The sequence below is a fragment of the Octopus bimaculoides genome, chromosome 28, assembly GCF_046866305.1.
Source record: "Octopus bimaculoides isolate indiv1 chromosome 28, ASM4686630v1, whole genome shotgun sequence".
NCBI classification, from domain to species: Eukaryota; Metazoa; Mollusca; class Cephalopoda; order Octopoda; family Octopodidae; genus Octopus; species Octopus bimaculoides.
The window spans coordinates 18,230,307-18,251,223 of NC_142955.1; the positions used below are offsets into that span (position 1 = coordinate 18,230,307).

The following is a 20,917-nucleotide window of genomic DNA, read 5'->3' on the forward strand; positions in this document are numbered from 1 at the left end:
TATGCGTATGTGTGTGTGTGTGTGTGTGCTATTTATAGGCTGGCGGTGACGTAACTTTGACAACTGGTAAACTTCCAGCGTGGAATTGGCTGCCGTGGGGACCCCTACGTGGTCGCCAGGTCTGCTAGAAATAGCAACAAAATTCTTTCTAGGTCATAGCTGTGTGGTGAAGAAGCTAGCTTCGCAACTGTGTGGTCTTGAGTTCAGTCCCACTGCGCATTGTTGTTGAAGAAATCGATCCCCACCAGGACTTATTCTTTGGAAGCCTAGTACTTATTCTATCGGTCTCTTTTTGCCGAACCGCTAAGTTACGGGGACGTAAACACACCAGCATCGGTTGTCAAGCGATGGTGGTGGGAGGGACAAACACAGACACAAAGACACACACACGCATACATATACGAAGGGCTTCTTTCAGTTTCCGTCAGCCAAATCCACTCATAAGGCTTTGGTCGGCCCAAGGCTGTTGTAGAAGACACTTGCCCAAGGTGTCAAGTGATGGGACTGAACCCGGAACCATGTGGTTGGAAAACAAGTTTTTTCTTTCTTTACCGTAGAAAATTTCATTAAAAATTACCCATTTTTCTGGAAGTTATGAGGAAACAAATTCGTGTGTGTTTATGTGTGTGTGTGTGTGTTTATGTGTGTGTGTGTTTATGTGTGAGGGTACACTTGTCTAGGTATGCCATAAAATTTATTTTTGTTTCAAGACATATATGAATTTCGTTTCGTCTACCGGATATCAAAGTCTATTTTTGTATTTACTCCAGTCTCGAAGTATCTAAAACTATTTTGTTACTTCAATTCCCCCCCTTTTTTTTTCTTTCTTTTTTTGCTGACTTTGATTTCTTCCGAAGTTTCCTTTAATTCTTTCTTTTCACGCTGTAACCTTAAAATACATAATAAAAGTATGTTATGATTCGAAAGCGATCTGACTTCTATTTCTAGCAGACGAAGCGATCAGGTAAAGAGCCCTCACTTCCCCCTCACACCATCTCCTTGACGCTATCCGCATCCGGACGGCGTGCAGAACTGTCAAGAGGAGATAATTACATAATTGGATGTTACAGAAATACTTATTGCCAGATAGGTGGCGCTGAAATACGGAAGATTATTTCCGACGCTAATCGTCACCATTACACAATACCCAAACTTAATCCTTACCATTAATATTCCTGTCGTTTATTGTTACCATTCCCTTTGCAGACGCTAATCTTTACAATTAATATTCTTGGCGGTAAATAGTCACTATCACCATTTTCCACGGCAACCATTGCGATAACCATTTCCGACGCTGATCGTCAGCATTGCCCTTACAGACGCCATTCTAAACCTTTATCATATCTGTCGATATGATAACCATTTTCTCTCACTAATCAATTAACATTACAATTTTCGAAGGTAATCCTGAATATTGCCAGGTCCCGACGCTAATCGTTACCGTTGCAATTTCCGACGCAAATCGTTGATTAAGGGAAATCTAACTTCTATTTCTAGCAAACCTAGCGACCACGTAAAGACCCACCCCGGTATCTCAACCCCCTCACACCATCTCTGTCGTTCTATTGAACGTCCGGACGGCGTGGTTAGAGTCGTAAAGGGGGAGATAATTACAATGATACATACAGCTTAGTTGTCAGTATAAATAGTTAGGTGTCGCTACTCGTATAGTGAAAGAGCAGTGCAGCACAAGGCATCATGGTAATTGGATAATTTTCTTTTTTTCCACCTTTTTTCAAATATCTTTTCGTGTGGAAATTTCTATTCTTGTTACCGTGGAAAAAAATTTCTTAAATATATTTATTATCTTTATCGTGTCTAAAATATTTCTGTCGATATCGGCTTCTTATAGTGTGCTCTGTACGTTATGTCGTGATGTGAATGATGGTGATGATGTCTTGAAGTTAATATTTCTTTCGTGTGGGAAACCCTTTTTCTAGAATCCTGATGAATGTCTCCCTCTCTTATTTACGACTCTGATTTTACCGGTCATCTAATGTCAGAATATCTGTAAGCCAACCTTGTAGCAACTTCCCCTTTCACTTCTTTCTCTCTTTCTGTGTCCCTATCTCTCCCCTTCCTCTCTTTCCCCTCCCTTTGTCTCTCTCTGATTTTTTCCCTTTCCCTCCCTTTATATTCCTTTCTATCTATCCATCTCCCTCTCGCTCATTCTTTCTGTGTCCCTATCTCTCCCCTTCCTCTCTTTCCCCTCCGTTTGTCTCTCTGATTTTTTCCCTTTCCCTCCCTTTATATTCCTCTCTATCTATCCATCCCCCTCTCGCTCATTCTTTCTGTGTCCCTATCTCTCTCCCTTCCTCCCTCCCTCCCTTTGTCTCTCTCTGATTTTTTTTGCCTTTCCCTCCCTTTATATTCCTCTCTATCTATCCGTCTCTCTCTCTTTTTCACTTTCTCCATTCAACGAGGGAAAAAACCCCGTGCACGGTGTGGTAGCTCGGCCTGCTAGGAATAGCAGCTAAACTCTCCCCCGACGCACGTAATAACCCTTTTAAAGGAAAGAAGGAAAAAAAACAAACAAACAATGTAATTATACACACATGCATATATAGACCATCGCCCTTCTCACCATACACATATACGACTGGATGGCCTCGGTTGGAACTCCTCTTCGTCACAGGTCTTCTCTTTCTGGGCTGACCTCAGGCCAAACAACAGCGATCTGGAATTAATTCCGGCAGAATCTTCCATCACTGGACCGCAAACACCACCAACTCCATTGGGTAAATCACGCATTCTTGGCATAACTATATACACACTACGATTTATACATACATACACACATGCATGATTCCGAACAATATGTAAATATATTCAAATTAACTCCGGGGAAAGCACCTGCCCTTTGCTGGCATTTTTGCGTAGAAACCACGTTTGTGTATATATATATATGTAATGTTTGTGTATATAGTTATTCCATGTGTATATACATACTGACTATAAAGCACTTAACACAGTAACAAGGCTTTATCATCTTGGTGTGTGTATATGTATGTATATGAATGTATGTATGCACACACTCACGCAGACGTGTATATATATATAGATGAGAAATTATGCTAAACATTGGACTATTGTATTCTACATGGAACTCTAAAACTCACCAGTACCAGTTTTACCTCTAGCTGTACATACACCATATAACACTATATATATGCGTTTAAAATATACATCATAGACGTGTATATAACGAACTATCTATATATACCCGGTTATCGTACCCGTACATATACACAAGAACTGAAGATTTTGGTATTATATTATGGATACAAAGAACCAAGCGATGACAATTTTGTTGTAATTAAGCATGATTATCTTTCGTTTCATTTATGCCTCATTCTTTGATTAATTATTACATCTAAATTACCTTCCAAGGCCTGCTATTTCATTTTTTTTTTTTTTTAATGAAATGTTCTTCTACCCTAAACGGTAGAATTCCAGACTGTCTCCCTCCACCGGCGCCTAATTCTTCACGCCATCAAATTTTATTCCACTCTTTTGAATTCATACGTATAACTTTTAACTGACCGAACATCAATAATTCCCCGAATTCCTCTGTTAATACCATTTTTTTTCTCTCTCCATTTCTGCAAGACTGTATAAGATAAACTGCTTGCACAGGTGTGCCACCGAACATTATGTCATTTAATTAACTTGTGCCATATCCCACCTTATTCCCTCCATTTTTTTTTTCACTGTCTTTTACTGCCGCAAGGCTCATTAGGCTGAAATCAGACATTTTTTATGTTTTTGTCTACGTTTAGGTATATATATCTTGAACCTACGGAATGAGTTCTTCAACCCAAAATACCCGGACGACCTATGTGTGCTCTGTAGGTGGGTGTTCTAAGATATTTAGTAAGAAACTTTATCTTGATCAGCACATCCGCCAGCACACTGGAGAGAGACCGTTCCATTGCACGAATGAAGGCTGTGGCAAGACCTACTCCAGAAAAGACCACCTCAACCGACACTTAAAATGGTGTTCAGCTTCACGGTCGGCCGGTTCCAGGGAGAGGCTAACATGTTCTGAAAACGGCTGCTCAAAAACATTCCAGAACTTGCAGAATCTGCGTGTGCATTTACGCAATGTGCACGAGCGGAGTAAAAATTATAAATGCCCAGTTGAAGGTTGTGGAAAAGTTTTCAAAAAGCACCATGGATTAAAACAACATGAGTTTGAACACAGCGGGGTCAACCCTTTCTTTTGCATGCAGTCTGGTTGCAAGAAATCCTTTCACGTCTTCAGTCATTTCAAACGACACATGAAAGTGCACGATGGCTATAAATGCGAGCAGTGCGCGGAAACATTTGAAAAGTGGACGCAGTTGATTAGACACAGGTCAACACATCATCGGCCACCACAGAAATGTCCACACTGTGATAAAACGTTTGCTTCGAAATTATGTTTGAAGAAACATATCAAAGTACATTCAGAGACGCGTGAGGTGTTCATATGTTCGCGAGACGGTTGCGGACGTTACTACACAATGAAACGAAACCTTGTCGCTCACATAAAGTCCTACCATGATGGGCGTCGATTTCCTTGCTCCCACGAGGGCTGCAGCCGTAGTTTTCCATTTAAGCATAAAATGTTGGAGCACGTGAAGAGCCATATTCGTGTTCATCCCCTGAAGAAAAAATACCCAAAAAAAGGCCACCGTAAAAGATCCATGGCGAGTCGACTGTCTGGTTATATACCCACAACATCTACATCAACATGTCGTAGCACAGAACTCGTCCCACCAGTACAGCCGAGAGATAATAATTCTGTTATTTCTAAAGCCGTTACTAATAACATTAATGCTAGCCACTCCCTGGACACAGGCCGTACAGATGGACCTAAGGCCCCTAATCAACCCTCTAATGTTTCAGTTATTTCTCCAGTCTCAAATGATGTCAAGGTTGCAGACCGCAGTTGTGATAAAGGGTCACGAGAAATGTGTAATGCCGACAAAGAGAGGACACCCACCAATTTGAAACCACCTCCTCGTGATACTGTCATACACCTAGCATCATCAAAGCCATCCGGTAGCAGCCAGATTAAACCGACCCACACAACAACGACTGCTCAATGTTGCAGCAACACCAAAAAGGATAAAATGAATTTGAATTCACCAAAAGAAGTAGCAACCGAAACCAACAAGGTTAAAGCTAGTCGTACGCCTCTCCCAACAACAAATATCAAATTTGCTGATTCTGGACATAAACAGTCAAGCAGCTGCCATAAGGAAACAGTAATTACCTCTGTAACTCATTCACAGTGTCAAGACAGTTCTACCCCTGGTTATCCCAGCCAGAATTCAGTAAAGAAACCAACCAATAAATACACCTGTTCTGTCAAAAGTTGTGGCAAAGAATTTGTGTCTGCATCTTCTTTGAAAATTCATCTGTTTTATCATACGGAGATGCAATGTTCTGCCTCCATGGATAGTTCTGCCAAACAACAAATGGACGATATTCTTTATTCAACCAAAGACTGTGTCGAAGTGTTTAGAAGTTCGAGGCCTTCCTCCAAACACCAACCTTGGAATAACAGCACTAACAGTGGCGGCAGCCGCAGTAACGCATCTTCCTGTATCTCTTCCACTTCTCCATCCCACCATTCCTCGCAAGCGCCAACCCAAACCCCCAATCAAAAACACCAGTTGCCAAGCTCCACTGCGACCACAGCGCAAGGGCCGACTTACCTCCACCAAAAACTTCTCTGTTCCATATGCGGGGACATATTTTTCAGCAGTTCGTTGCTCAGTCAGCACTTAAGAAGCCATCCTTCGGCAGCACGCAACTCGTTCTCCTGCCCCAAACCGGGTTGTGGTCAGGTATTCTTGGAAAAATCTAAACTTGACCTGCATGTCAAAGACCACTCCAGTCATCGTTCCAAATCCCATCCCATCTTCCAGTGCCCGTTAAATGACTGCGACATGACTTTTAAGTCCCAGTCACAGCTCAAAACCCATGCCAATCTTCATTCCATTAAGAAATACTCAAAGTCTAAGCAAAAACTAGCCAAAATTATCTTGGGGAAATATTTCTAAAATATTAATTAAAAATATCCTCACTATCATTATTATTATTATTATTATTATTATTATTATTATTATTATTGAGTTCAAATGCCACCAATGTCAACTTTGCCTTTCATCTTTTTGGGAGTCGATAAAATAAGTACCAGTTATGCACTGGGTTGATGTAATTGATGTGCCACCTCCCCTGAACTTGGAGGCCTTGTGCCAAAATTTGAAACCATTATTATTATCATTAAAAAAAAGTGGTGAGCTGGCTGAATCATTAGCACACTAGACAAAATGCCTAGCGTCCATCTCTACGTTCTGAGTTCAAATTCTGCCAAGGTTGACTTAGCTTTTCATCGTTTTGGGGCTGATTATATTAAAGTGCCAATTGCACCCTAGAGTTCATTGTAATCAACCTACTCCCTCCTTAAAATTTCTGGCCTTTTGCCAAAATTTCAATTTATTTTTATTTTTATTATTATTTAAGATGTCTCTTTTAGTTGTTTCGGTCATTTGACTGCGGCCATGCTGGAGCACCGCTTTCAGTCGGGCAAATTGACCCCAGGACTTATTCTTTGTGAGCCTAGTAATTATTCTGTCGGTCTCTTTTGCCGAACCGCTAAGTTACGGGGGCATAAACACACCACCATCGGTTGTCAAGCGATGTTGGGGGGGACAAACATATACACACATACATATATACATATATATATGATGGGCTTCTTTCAGTTTCCGTCTACCAAATCCACTCACAAGGCTTTGGTCGACTCAAGGCTATAGTAGAAGACACATGCCCAAGGTGTCATGCAGTGGGACTGAACCCGGAACCATGTGGTTGGTAAGCAAGCTCTTACCACACAGCCTCTCCTGTGCTGCACAGCATCCAATATCGTGTGTACCGGTGGGGTTTGCACTGTTTGCCAAGTCACAACAGGGACCTCGGATACAGAGTACTTTACGCAATATGCGTGCAGTTCCATGTAATGCCAACTTTTGCAATACACCTAGATTGTAGGGTATTTCTAAGGTTTTCAGATGTTTCTTCAGGTTGGGTGGTATTGAACCCAATGCTCCGATGACAATAGGGACAACCTTTATATTTGACTTTCGTAGATGCCACATCTGAGCGATCTCAATTCTCAGGTCTCCATATTTATTAATCTTTTTCTCTTGTGATAATATGTTGATCTCCCGGCACTGCCACATCAATTATTATTGGGCCCTCTTGTTTGTCCCTCTTAAAGGTTACTTTATCCAGCCTTCGATGATCTAACACCCCTCGTCTGTCTGGAAGTCCAAATCCCAGACGATTTTTGCCTTCCCCTTTTTATTATTATTTATTTCTTTATTGCCCCCAGGGGGCTAAACATGGAGGGGACAAACAAGGACAGACAAAGGGATTTAGTTGATTGCATCAACCCCCAGTGCGTAACTGGTACTTAATTTCATCTGTCTTCACGTTCTGAGTTCAAATTCCACCGAGGTTGACTTTGCCTTTCATCCTTTCAGGATCAATACATTGAGTACCAGTGATGCACTGGGGGTTGTTGTAATTTACTAGTCCCCTCCCTACAAATTTGAGGCCTATAAAGCTGAACAGCATTTCGTCCGTCTTAAATGTTTTAAGGTCAATTTCCACCGAGGTTGACTCTGCCTTTCGTCCTTTCAGGGGTCGATAAAATAAGTACCAGTTGAACACTGGGGTCAATGTTATTGACTCATCCCCTCCCCTAAAAATTGCTGCCCTTGTGGCAAAATTTAAAACCATTATTATCATTGTATATTTAAGAGATGAGGACTTATGTACATTATTTATATTTGGCGGATTTTTGTCCTCATCTTGTTTGTATGGCGTAGTGGTTGAGGGCACAGGCTACTAACCCCAAGGTTCTGAGTTCAATTCCAAGCAGTGACCTGAATAATAATAATAATAAATAATAACAATAATATCGAAAAATACCTTAGGAATGAGAACCTAGGTTCGAAATTTCCCCAAGACACCTGATGAAGGCTGGAGGGTATATCAGCTAAAATGTCGTGTTAACAAACAAGGACAAATATCCGTCAAATGTAAATAATTTATTATTATTATTAAGATGGTGAGCTAGCAGCACCGTTAGCACGCTGGACAAAATGCTTAGCGGTATTTCGTCCGTCGCTATGTTCTGAGTTCAAATTCCGCCAAGGTCGACTTTAAAGTTATCATATGTTGTCAACTTAATGTGACAGTCCCATGAAAGGAAAGAATGCTACTGTTATTTAGTCCTAGGAAACACCGCTTCCCATTGGACCCGGTGTTTCCTAGGGCTAAATAACAGTAGCATTCTTCCCTTTCATGGGACTGTCACATTAAGTTGACAACATACCATCACTTTATCGTGCTGCTACTGCATAAATCTCTCTGAGAGATTTAGAAATATATTATTTTGAGGTCAACTTTGCCTTTCATTCTTTCAGGGGTCAATGAATCAAGTACCAGTTACTCACTGGGGTCGATGTAATCGACTTAATCCCTTCCCCCAAATTTGAGGCTTTACACCTATAGTAGAAAGAATTCTTTTTATTATCGATAAAGGTGGCAAAATGGCAGAATCGTTAGCGTGTCGAACGAAATGTTCTTGAGTTCAATTTTTCATTTCACTCCTTTTTTGGTATCGGTCAATAAAATTAGTACCAGTTGCACACTGGGGAGTTGATGTAATCGAATTACTCACCCCCCACTCCTCGACAATTTCAGGCCTTGTGCTTATAGTAGAAAGAATTATTATTATTATTATTGAGATTAAATGAATGGTTCAAGCGAATGTCAGACAGAGTCTCTGCTCGTACAAATAGTTTAGCATTGCACTTTATAGTTTGCTAGTGAAGGGGACGCTGTGTATTGAGTACTAAGTTTTTCTGTAAATTTGTAAACCTGTCTGATCTATGCTGCTGTAAATACAAGATGGAATGTGTAGCTTTATGTTAGCATGTCTGCTGGTTCTGTTTTATGTACATTTTTCTATGCCAGCAAGGGTTGGCTGAGTCCAAATGTGTATATAATATATTTTTACGGAGATGTACTTGCATAGCAAGTGACCTGATCTGAGATCGTGTGCTGGAATGAAAACAATTGCAGTGTGGAAGATGTTTATAAGCCATTTAAGAAACACACCAAAACCGTTAGATTCACTTCAACATTTAAGTTTAATTTGCCAAAATATTTTCATCGCTTTGAGACGGAATTTTGTCAGTAAACAGGCCGCGGTCTCAAAGCGACGAAAATATTTTGGGAAATTGAATTTAAATGTTTTGGTGTGTTTCTTAAATAGCTTATAAACACCTTCTACACTGCAATTGTTATATATATATATATATATATATATATATATATATATGTATGTATGTATGTATATATAGTGTACATATAGTGTACATATATATATATGGCTTGGCTTGTTTACGCTTTTCCCTCCGGTTTTTTGTTCTATGTGTGCCATAAATATCGCCATCCACTTTGGAGAAAATTTGTAGTTTGGAATCAGTAGTTCTTTGACTGCTATTTCTAAATTTTCAGTATGTTGGAGAAGCAACTCAATTGCTAATCCCTGTATATTTATATATGTATAGTATGTATATATATATATATATATATATATATATATATATATATATATATATATATATATATACATAGATATATAAGTATGTATAATATATATATATGAATATAAGTATACATGATATGTATGTATTGTATATAATATATACATACAGGTTTACTGGAGTGGAAGTATGTGTATGTTTGTGTGATTGTATATATTTATTAAACTTTTGCAGGGCAAAAGTTGGCAGTGACTTCGAAGTATCGGGTTGCTCGCCTTCATCAGACTAACGCAAGCAATTAGACTGATACTTCACAATGACTGTCAACCATTTCCTTGTAAAAGTTTAACGAACGTGTGTTCTACTAAAATGTATTAATCCTTCAATTTAATGTTCAATTGTCCTTGTATATAGCTTCACATTAAAATATACATACATGCATATATATATATATATATATATATATATATATATATATATACATATATGAAATATATATATATCATCATCATCATCATCATCATCGTTTAACGTCCGCTTTCCATGCTAGCATGGGTTGGACGATTTGACTGAGGACTGGTGAAACCGGATGGCAACACCAGGCTCCAATCTAATTTGGCAGAGTTTCTACAGCTGGATGCCCTTCCTAACGCCAACCACTCAGAGAGTGTAGTGGGTGCTTTTACGTGTCACCCGCACGAAAACGGCCACGCTCGAAATGGTGTCTTTTATGTGCCACCCGCACAAGCCAGTCCAGGGGCACTGGCAACGATCTCGCTCGAAAATCCTACGGGAGCCAGTCAGGCGGTACTGGCAACGGCCACGCTCAAAATGGTGCATCTCATGTGCCACCCGCACAAGAACCAGTCCAGGGGCACTGGCAACGATCTTACTTGGCTTGCCGGGTCTTCTCACGCACAGCACATTTCCAAAGGTCTCTGTCAGTAGTCATCGCCTCGGTGAGGCCCAATGTATGAAGGTCTTGCCTCACCACCTCAGCGCAGGTCTTCCTGGGCCTACCTCTTCCACGGGTTCCCTCAACTGTTAGGGTGTGGCACTTTTTCACACAGCTATCCTCATCCATTCTCACCACATGTCCATACCAGCGCAATCATCTCTCTTGCACGCCACAACTGATATGTATATATATAGCAGATATACTTGTTTATATGTCTTTATAAATATGTGGACACATGCTTATGTATGTGTGTGTGTGTGCGTTATAAAACGAAGGTAATTAACCTCATTAAGGGATCATAAATCCAATGAAAACACTGGTTAATTACCAATTTATACAATGGCAAACATATAAACCGTGGTTCATATATATACGTTTAAAGAATGAGAAAATGGTTGTAATTTTAGAAATTAATTATCTTTAGATTTCTGAATCGAAACAGCTGTCAGAATTGTCATATTTTATAATTAGTGATTTTATTAATTACCTCTCCATTTTCTCCTTATATATATATATATATATATATATATAGTGTGTGTGTGTGCACGTGTATATAGACATTCACTCATGTATATATTGCACTTGTTTTGTTCTGCTTCGGATAGTTACACATTTGCTGTCTGTGTCTGCGTGTAGAATTAACCCACCTTTCATCTAAAGTATGTTGTATGAACAGGTACTTGTGTGTGTTTATAAACACACACATGTACATATATATGAATATATATATCTGTACTTATATATATGTGTGTGTGTATATATATATATATATATATACATATGTATTTATATATCTCTACACATTTGGATTTGTGTATATATATGTGTGTGTGTGTGTGTGTATATATATATGAACATGTTTATATGTATGAGTGTAAATGTTTGTACATATGTATATATTTTTTATGTATGAAAAAAATATTGTCACACAAAAGTTTGTGTTCTTGTTTCTAGTATTTATAAATTTAAATGAACTTATTATCATTATTATTATTATTATTAATTATTAAAGTGGTGAGCTGGCAGAATCGTTACCATAGAGGGCAAAGTTCTTGGCAGTATTTCGTCTGTCTTTACGTTCTGAGTTCCAATCCAGCTGAGGTCGACTTTTACCATTTATCCTTCTGGGCTCGATGAAACAAGTACCAGTTGAACACTGGGGATGGGGGGGGGGGAATCGATTTACCCCCTCCATCCCCCGAAATAGCTGGCCTTGTGCCAAAATTTGAAAGTATTATTATTATTATTATTTATTGTTATTATTATTATTATTATTATTATCATTATTATTATTATTATTATTATTATTGCCATTGAAGTGGTTAGCTGGTGGAACCGTTAGCACGGAGGTCAAAAATGCTTAGCAGCATTTTTACCCGTCTCTACGATCTGAGTTCAAATTCTGCCAAGGGTCGTTTTCGCCTTTCATCTTTCCAGGGTCGATAAAATACCATTTGCAGACCAGGGGGTCGGGTGGGGTGGGGTGTTAATGTAAATCAATCAACTTTCCCCCCTCTCCCCCACCCTGAAACTGCAGGCCCTGTGCCAAAATTTTGAAACCATTATTTTTTTTTTTTTTTTTTTTTTCTTTAGATTTTTCTACTTTTTCTGTGTATTTAGTATATGATAGTACCAAAAACAATGTAACTTTTACTCATGCCAAATGATAAGAGGGCGCAGGGCAAACCCCCAAACAGAATTCCCTGCTCCCTCGCAAAAACATAAACAAAAAGTTTTTAAAAAAATAGAATGTAACAAACAACACAAATCTTTTCAATGAATGAAATGACTTCGTTAATGACTTTACCGATCTGTGTGCCATAAACTGATGGCGGCGGAGGTGGTGTCACAATAAAAGCAAAGTTAGTTTATGAATAAAAAGAATTTTTTAGAAATTGTTTTCGAGATTTATTATTATTATTGTTGTTGTTATATGTTATTATTTATTATTATTATTATTGGATTTTTGTTGTATATCTATCAGTCTGTGTATGTATGTATCTTGGTTGAGGTATTCTCCAAGATGGAGATGAGTACAAACGTCCCCAATATGGTAGGCTTGATAATTGCTAAGAATTCTTAGCATGAAACCATTGGTCTTGTTAACCCTCATATATATATGAGACAGCCAGATAGACAAATATATTTGAGAATTCCATGAAAGGTTGATGTTGAGGTAGTGTTGCAGATAAATGCGATTAGGCTTCATCCTTACATATCTATCTGTCTGGCTGTCTGTCTATCTATCTACATACACAGACACACACATATGTAGACACATATATTCAGAAACACACACACATACATACATAGACATATATATACATACATATATATATATATATATATATAAAGGCACAGGAGTGGCTATGTGGTAAGTAGCTTGCTTACCAACCACATGGTTCTGGGTTCAGTCCCCCACTGCATGATGCCTTGGGCAAGTGTCTTCTGCTATAAACCTCAGGCTGAATCTCCCCCGAGAACTACGTTAAGGGTGCACGTGTCTGTGGAGTGCTCAGCCACTTGGATGTTAATTTCACGAGCAGGCTGTTCTGTTGATCAGATCAACTGGAACCCTCATCGTCGTATGTTACGGAGCGCTACTTTATCATGCCTAATTGTGTTTATCTGCTTCATTGTCTCTCTGCCAAACTTAATTGTATATAGATATATATATATGTATGCATATATACTTATTAACAGTACTACTTATATATATATAATATATATTTTTTTCATTTTTCAAATTTCTAGTATTCAACTCTTATGAAAAATGAGCAAGGTAAGTGCTTCAACCCTTTATGGTTACTCACCCCTCTGCGGTTACCTATGATCCCTTCATATAAATCACGTCAGTTTTAAAGTGTTCATATTTAAATTAAAACCTTTCACCTCAACATTTATGTACGTACCTTTTGTTAAGCGATCATCATCATCATCACCTGTTTTCCATGCTGGGATGGACTGGACAGTTTCACAGGAGGGCCATTCCAGGCGCCAGTTGTCTGCTTTGCCAGACCCTGTAGCCTGCCCCTTCTTAACCAACATTTGTAGCGTTCTCTTTCGCTGGTAAGCTTTTACCCGCAAACTTGACTTGAGAAATTTCACGTGTTTGCTTAACAGAACCTTCTCTGCTACTTATATCCCCTTCCCTCTTCCTCTACATTTTCCTTACTACTACTACTACCACCACCACTACTACTACTACTACTACTACCACTACTACTACTACTACTACTATCTCTGATATTGGTACAACCACCATCGCTACTGCAAATATCACTACTACTGTAGCTGGAGTCACCACCAACACCACCACTACTACTACTGCAGCTCATACTGCCACCAGCACCACCATTACTACTACTACTACTACTACTACTACTACTACTACTTCAGCTGGTGTTTCCCCCACCACCAACACCACTCTCTACAAACACATCCCTATCCTTCTCACTCTCTCTGCTCTGCCCTGCTACTCATATCCCTTTCCCTTTTACTCTATATTTACCTTACTACTATTACTACTACTACTGTTCTTTCAGCACATGATGACAGTATCTGGAGCTGTGCATGGGGGCGGAACGAAAACGATGGAAGCGAAAACATAGTAACCGGGAGTGTTGATGATGTTGTCAAGATCTGGAGTTGGTAAGTTCATGTAAAGCTGTGGCCCCCAACCCTTTTTCACCTCTGGACCCCTTTCGGTTCCTATTTTGTTCGGATGGACCCCCTATAACCATTCGATGTCTAAAAAATCCTATTTAATAAGCACAGCCGTAGCTGTGGGGTAAGGACCTTGCTTTACATTTAACGGATATTTGTCCTCATCTTGTTTGTTGTTAACACATTTCGGCACACACATGATGGGCTTCTTTCAGTTTCCGTCTACCAAATCCACTCAGAAGGCGTTGATTGGCTTGAGGCTGTAGTAGAAGACACTTGCCCAAGGTGCCATGCAGTGGGACTGAACCCAGAACCATGTGGTTGGGAAGCAATCTTTTTACCACACAGCCAAGCATAGAAGGAATTAATATTGTTACTAATGTTATTATTTTTTTTCTGCTAATTCTTGCAGGAAGGACAACATGCTTGAGCCAGTCCATATTCTGGAAGGTCACCAACTGGGAATTGTGTCCATTGACATCAACTCAACAGGAACTTGTATCCTTTTCTTTTGACAAACCTCCAGTGTTTCTAATAAGACTTACATTTAGGGGCAGCTTTTGAGTGACCACACCATACAACTAGGCTATTCGACCTGGTCTCCACAGCTGGACTATTGACCAAGTCATGTGACTACATTCACAACCGGTGTCAGTACTGGACAGTTCACCATACCTCATTATTCGGCTGTTGACTGGGTGTCATAAGTGACCGATGGAAATGGTGACTGATAGGAAGGACCACCATGAAACTGTGAACAGAGCAACATCACTCATAAATCATCTCAGTCATGACATGAAACGTAGAGGCGCGTGGCTTAGTGGTTTAGGTGTCGGCACCATGATCGTAAGATTGTCGTTTCGATTCCTGGACCGGGCGACGCGTTGTGTTCTTGAGCAAAACACTTCATTTCACGTTGCTCCAGTCCACTCAGCTGGCAAAAATGAGTAACACTGCGATGGACTGGCGTCCCATCCAGCTTGGGGGGACACATACGCCATAGAAACCAGGAAACTGGGCCCATGAGCCTGGCTAGGTTTTAAAAAGGGCGCATTTATTTATTTTTTATGACATGAAATAATAAAAATGGATGTGAAATAATAAATATATTTGTTATATTGCTCTAATTTAGTTCTATGTTCTGCCTAAATATTGAACTAAATTCAGTGACTCTGCTTTATTTCGTACGTTCACCTCGTGTCCTTTTAAGGTGAACTGTTGACTATCTTCTGATTTGCATATTGGTTTGTTTTGTAATTTCATATTGGTTTGTTTTGTAATCAAGCAGTGTCTGATGATTGTACTAGGACACCTGACATATTAAAAAAACATGTTTGGTATGCTCTCAGCACATGAAACTAATAGTACCACTTAAAAACATATATTGTGTTTAGGTGATATTTATCTCTCACCAGATGGAGTACTTTTTGGTTGATCTTACCATCATGGAACAGGACACTGTATGTATGCATGTATGTATATATGCAAACTTTAGGTTAGTTAAAGTATGTATGGGAATCTGATAGGAGGCAGCACTGGGCAGATATGGTGTTTTTACACCTTTTACCATAAGAGAGAAATTTTTCTCCATGGTCACTGCAGTGAATTTGTGTTTAGGAGTTGAAATATTTCACAAACATCTTTTAACTAGCCTAAACTTTGCATATACATATGTATGTATGTATGTATGTATAAGTCCATGTGTGTATATTTTTGTATCTGTGTTTGTCGCCCTACTTCACCACTTGATGACTGGTGTTGGTTTATTTATGTCCACATTACATAGAGGTTCAGCAAAAAGAGACCACTAGAGTAATTACCAGATTTAGAAAAGCACAAGTTCTGGAGGTCAATTTGTTCGATGCACAACCCTCTCTACTCCATGTTTGGTGTTCTTAACTGTGTTCTACAGTGGCAGCTTCGAGCAGCCTTGGCAGTCAGATTAGAATCTGGGATCTTGAAACTGGAAAACTCGCCAAAGGAATCGATGCTAATCCTGGTAAGAAATAGTTTTTAATCTATATTTTTTCTTACCCTGCATGTGTAAGCGAAAGTAGGGTATTTGTAATCCGTCGTCTTTGTCTGTGTGTTTGTAAAATTACTGGAAAACGGTTGAACGAATTTTCACCAAATTTAGCAGAAATACCCATTGAATGTGTGGCTTGAAACGATGAACGTTTGGTTTGATTATCTTCAAACATACATAAATACATACATAGATAGGCACAGGAGTGGCTGTGTGGTAAGCAGCTTGCTTACCAACCACATGGTTCTGGGTTCAGTCCCACTGCGTGGCACCTTGGGTAATGTGTCTTCTACTATAGCCTCGGGCTGACCAAAGCCTTGTGAGTGGATTTGTTAGAAGGAAACTGAAAGAAGCCCGTCAAGCAACCATTACACTCTCGGAGTGGTTGGCATGTTAGGAAAGGCATCCAGCTGTAGAAAACCCTGCCAAATCAGACTGGAGTCTGGTGCAGCCTTTCAGCGTGCCAGCCTTGTTCTTGCAAGGGTCGGAGGGAATTTGTTGAGGAAGAATTTTCTGTTGCCGACCTTCCCCCGTTTCCAAGCAATATTTCCCCCTGGTCAGACCTCATCATCATTTAACATCTGACCCCCGACCTTCTCAAGTCAAACTCTTGCCCTCCACCAGTCTTTGACTGCCCACAACAAACTCTCTGTTTTTCCATTTACAGCTGATGCGTGGACCTTAGCATTTTCACCTGATTCCCGTTACCTGGCCACTGGTAGTCATACAGGTAAAATTAATCTGTTTGGTGTAGAGTCAGGACAAAAGGAGAGCTCGATGGATACAAGAGGAAAGTTTGTCCTCAGTTTAGCATATGTAAGTTGAAACAATGGTTCATTATTATTATTATTATTATTATTATTAAGGCAGCTAGCTGGCAGATTCGTTAGTATGCTGGATGAAATACTTAACGGTATTTCGTCTGTTGCTGCGTTCTGAGTTCAAATTCTGCCGAGGTCAACTTTGCCTTTCATTCTTTCGGAGTCGAGTAAATAAGTACCAGTTACGCACTGGGGTCGATGTAATCGACCTAATCCTTTCCCCCAAATTTGATGCCTTGTGCTTCCAGTAAAAAGGATTATTATTATTATTATTATTATTATTATTATTAAGAAAGGTTCAATTCCATGGTTATTCATGACCAAAGGGGGTCTTTACCCCCTTACCTTTATTTTATTTTACCTTTATTGGTAATGTGACCTATTTTACCTTTATTGGCAATATGACCATCCCTGCCAAATATAACAGTATTGGTTTCAACACATGATTTCACATCAAGAATCTTGCAAAGCAGATTCCTAATTGCAAAAACATTTACTGTTTGTGATTTAGTATTTTTTTTTTATTTTTCTAACATTTTTCAGAGTCCAAATGGTAAATATATTGCGTGCGGTGCTATTGACGGCATTGTAAATATTTTTGATACAACAACAGGTCGACTGCTGCATACGCTGGAAGGTAAGGACTATATAGATCTTGGTGCATTTCTGCTCCCCCTCCCCCCGCAGTTAGGGTCGTATTGAACCAAAGATGCTCTGTTGTAGATTTAGTGAAAACCTTACTGCATTTCTAAATGTTTGAGATTGAACTAAAAACCAGGCACCCTCTGGAGTAAGACACCTGTCTCTGTCCTTCTATGATTCTCTGATTTCTCACCTGGCTCGTAGTCAGTTATCTTGGTTCCATTCCTTCTCTCAGGTGAGAAGTCTTTGTCTTGAAACAATTAAGTCATCTTGGTAACCCCACTAAAAAGCACCTGTGCAGGTGTCACATAAAACACACCTGTGCAGGTGTCACATGAAATGCACCTGTGCAGGTGTCACCTAAAAAGCACCTGTTCAGGTGTCGCCTAAAAAGTACCTGTGAAGGTGTACAAAACAGCACTTGTGCAGGTGTCACATAAAAAGCACCTGTACAGGTGTCATGTGAAAAGCACCTGTATAGGTGTCACGTGAAAAGCACCTGTCCAGGTGTCACATAAATAGCACCTGTATTGGTGCCACGTAAAGAGCCACTGTGCAGGTGTCGCCTAAAAAGTACCTGTGAAGGTGTACAAAACAGCACTTGTGCAGGTGTCACATAAAAAGCACCTGTACAGGTGTCATGTAAAAAGCACCTGTGCAGGTGTCACATAAAAAGTGCTGGTAATGGTGCCTGTTTAAACTCAGAATAAATTCAATCTTTATTTTTATTTGAAATGTTTGAAATTAATTGTTATTTTGTTTGTTTCTCTCTTTTGTCAGGTCACGCCATGCCAATCCGGTCCCTCTGCTTTTCACCCGACTCCCAACTGCTGGTCACGGGGTCAGATGATAATCACATCAAAATCTATGATGTGTAAGTGACAAAAAAAAAAAAAAAAGAATTGACAATTATCGAATTTTAGACATTATAACCCTAGGCTGCCACCACCACCACCACTACACCATCACCACCACTATCATAACCACCATCGCCTTCACTACTACCATCACCATCACCAACACCACCACTTCCACCATTATCACCATAACCACTACCACCACCACCACCACATATATCTACTTTTTTTTGTTGCTTGTTTTCATGTAATTATTTATTAACTTTAATTAATGTTTCTCTAATTACAGACAACATGCCAATCTAGTTGGTACCTTGTCTGGTCATGGTTCCTGGGTGCTCACTGTTGACTTCTGCCCTGATAATGCTCATTTTGTCTCAGGGTAAGTCTTTCTTTCTTCAGTTTTTGCACCCCTCCCCTTTTTATTTTCTCTTTCTATCTCTGTCTAACACAGAATTTTTTTTTTTATGTTTGTAAAGACTTCCATCCATCCATCCATCATCATCATTTAATGTGTGTTGTCCATACTGGCATGGCTTGGATGGTTTGACCAGGGCTGGTAAGCTGAAGGGCTGCACCAGACCCCAGCTTCTACAGCTGGATGCCCTTCCTGATGCCCACCACTCCGAGAGTGTAATAGGTGGTTTTATGTGCCAGGTATTGGTTACCTTCGGGTTTATCTTACAAGTCACTTGCCCAAGGAGCCATGCAGCGGGACTTGAACCCAAGACCGCATGATTGGGAAGCAAGCTTCTTAACCATGCAGCTATACCTCCATCCATGTATGTACAACGTCAAATAAAATGTGTGTATAATATTCTTTCAGGTCATCAGATCGCAGAGTGAAAATATGGGACGCCACTACAAGACAGTGTGTACATACTTTTGTAGAACATTGTGATCAAGTAAGAATTTTGTTTTCGTCGTCATCATCGTCGTCGTCGTCGTCGTCATCGTTATCGTTATTGTTATTATTATTATTGTTATTATTATTGTTATTATTAAAAAACAATAAAGAAGACTGCGACTGTTATCAAGTGAACAATATTTTGATATCTCATGTGTCTTCCACAGGTTCAAAAATAAACTTGGAGCTAATCAACGGCAGCATTCGTCCTATTTTTCTGGACTGCCATGTTGGCTTGGCGATCACTATTAATATTATTATTATTATTTCCATTGTCATCATCACCACCATCACCATCATCGTCACCACCACCATTGTCATTGTTTGCACTTTTCCATGCTCGCATGGTGCAGATTGAATTTACCAAGGTAGATTTTCTATCGCCCGGTGCCCCCTGATCCGAGGTAAGCTCTCAGTTGCTTGTCATGTGATCAGCAGGCCACTACACCTTAAACTCCCCCCCCCTCCGTCACTGTCAAAGACAGTAGGGGTTACTTTAGAAAAACCTATGAAATGTCCAGTTTTACCCCTCAACCTCCCTCATTTTACATGCTTTGTTGTTTTTCTCTCCAGGTTTGGTGTGCCAAGTACAATCCGGAAGGGAACAAGGTTGTGTCAGTCTCAGACGACAAGTCCATCCACATATACGATTGTCCACTATAGTGATGTACGACCACAGCTGCCTTGACCATTGTAACAGATACCCACCCACTCCACAGGGTGTCTTTGTCACTGTCCACTACAGCTACATGCTATCACAGATCTCTGTAACAACTGACCACTCCAGTAACAGACTGTGTCGGTTCTGTTTATTACTGTCCGCTCGAGTGATAAGACTACCACAGAAGAGGGAAATATGTAATCAGTCACTGAGGGCATGCATCTATGTCTGTCTCCATAAATGCTGTAATCAATAAAATATCAAACCCGCCCCCTTCCACCCACCACCCCACTGTCAATAAAAACTGCTTTAACAAAAGGAAAACAAATGTTGTTTTGGTATTAATTATTTGATTCCATTCTGGTCCCGATTTTAGCTCTTTAGCATTCCGGATTGTTCTGTCAAATGTAATGCTTATTTTTTTCACATTGGATATGGATGAGGACAGCTGTGTGAAGAAGTTTCACACCCTAACAGTGAAGGGCGCTTGTGGAAGGGGTAGAGCCAGGAAGGCATGAGATGAGGTGGTGAAGCATGACCTTCAAATGTTGGGCCTCACAGAAGCAATGACAAGTTACCAAGACCTTTGGAGATATGTTGTGCTTGAGAAGACCCGGCAAGCCAAGTGAGATCGTAGTCGTAGCTGATGCCAGTGTTGCATAACTGGCCCGTTTATAAGTACCCTTCAAGCGTTGGGTAATATGTTGTGCTTGTGAAGATCTGTTGAATTGGGTGAAATTGTCTTTGTGGCCGATGCCAGTGTTG

General features: G+C 39.9%; 1 protein-coding gene across 6 annotated transcripts; it reads left to right on the top strand.

Annotated features, from left to right (window-relative positions):
* The first annotated feature begins 1,569 nt into the window (after positions 1 to 1,569).
* LOC106878058 (uncharacterized) lies at positions 1,570 to 20,480 on the top strand. Of its 6 annotated transcripts, none has more exons than XM_014927147.3 (11): positions 1,570 to 1,701; positions 13,327 to 13,354; positions 14,118 to 14,223; positions 14,651 to 14,736; positions 16,151 to 16,237; positions 16,932 to 17,080; positions 17,629 to 17,722; positions 18,508 to 18,601; positions 18,874 to 18,966; positions 19,411 to 19,489; positions 20,065 to 20,480. In XM_014927147.3, the coding sequence occupies exons 1-11, from the start codon at positions 1,699 to 1,701 to the stop codon at positions 20,152 to 20,154; spliced, it is 909 nt and encodes a 302-aa protein (XP_014782633.1). In that variant the 5' UTR covers positions 1,570 to 1,698; the 3' UTR covers positions 20,155 to 20,480. The 6 variants fall into 6 exon arrangements, with proteins under 6 accessions (XP_014782633.1, XP_089200483.1, XP_014782634.1 ...); XM_014927148.3 differs by lacking the exon at positions 1,570 to 1,701 and adding an exon at positions 1,859 to 2,738; XM_089344357.1 differs by lacking the exons at positions 13,327 to 13,354; positions 14,118 to 14,223; positions 14,651 to 14,736; ... (5 more) ...; positions 19,411 to 19,489; positions 20,065 to 20,480 and adding an exon at positions 3,780 to 6,083 and having other exon boundaries at positions 1,573 to 1,701.
* The last annotated feature ends 437 nt before the right edge of the window (positions 20,481 to 20,917 follow it).

What these genes read in the sequence shown, in the direction of transcription:
- LOC106878058 (XM_089344357.1), top strand. Translation starts at nt 3,804, where the DNA reads ATGAGTTCTTCAACCCAAAATACCCGGACGACCTATGTGTGCTCTGTA.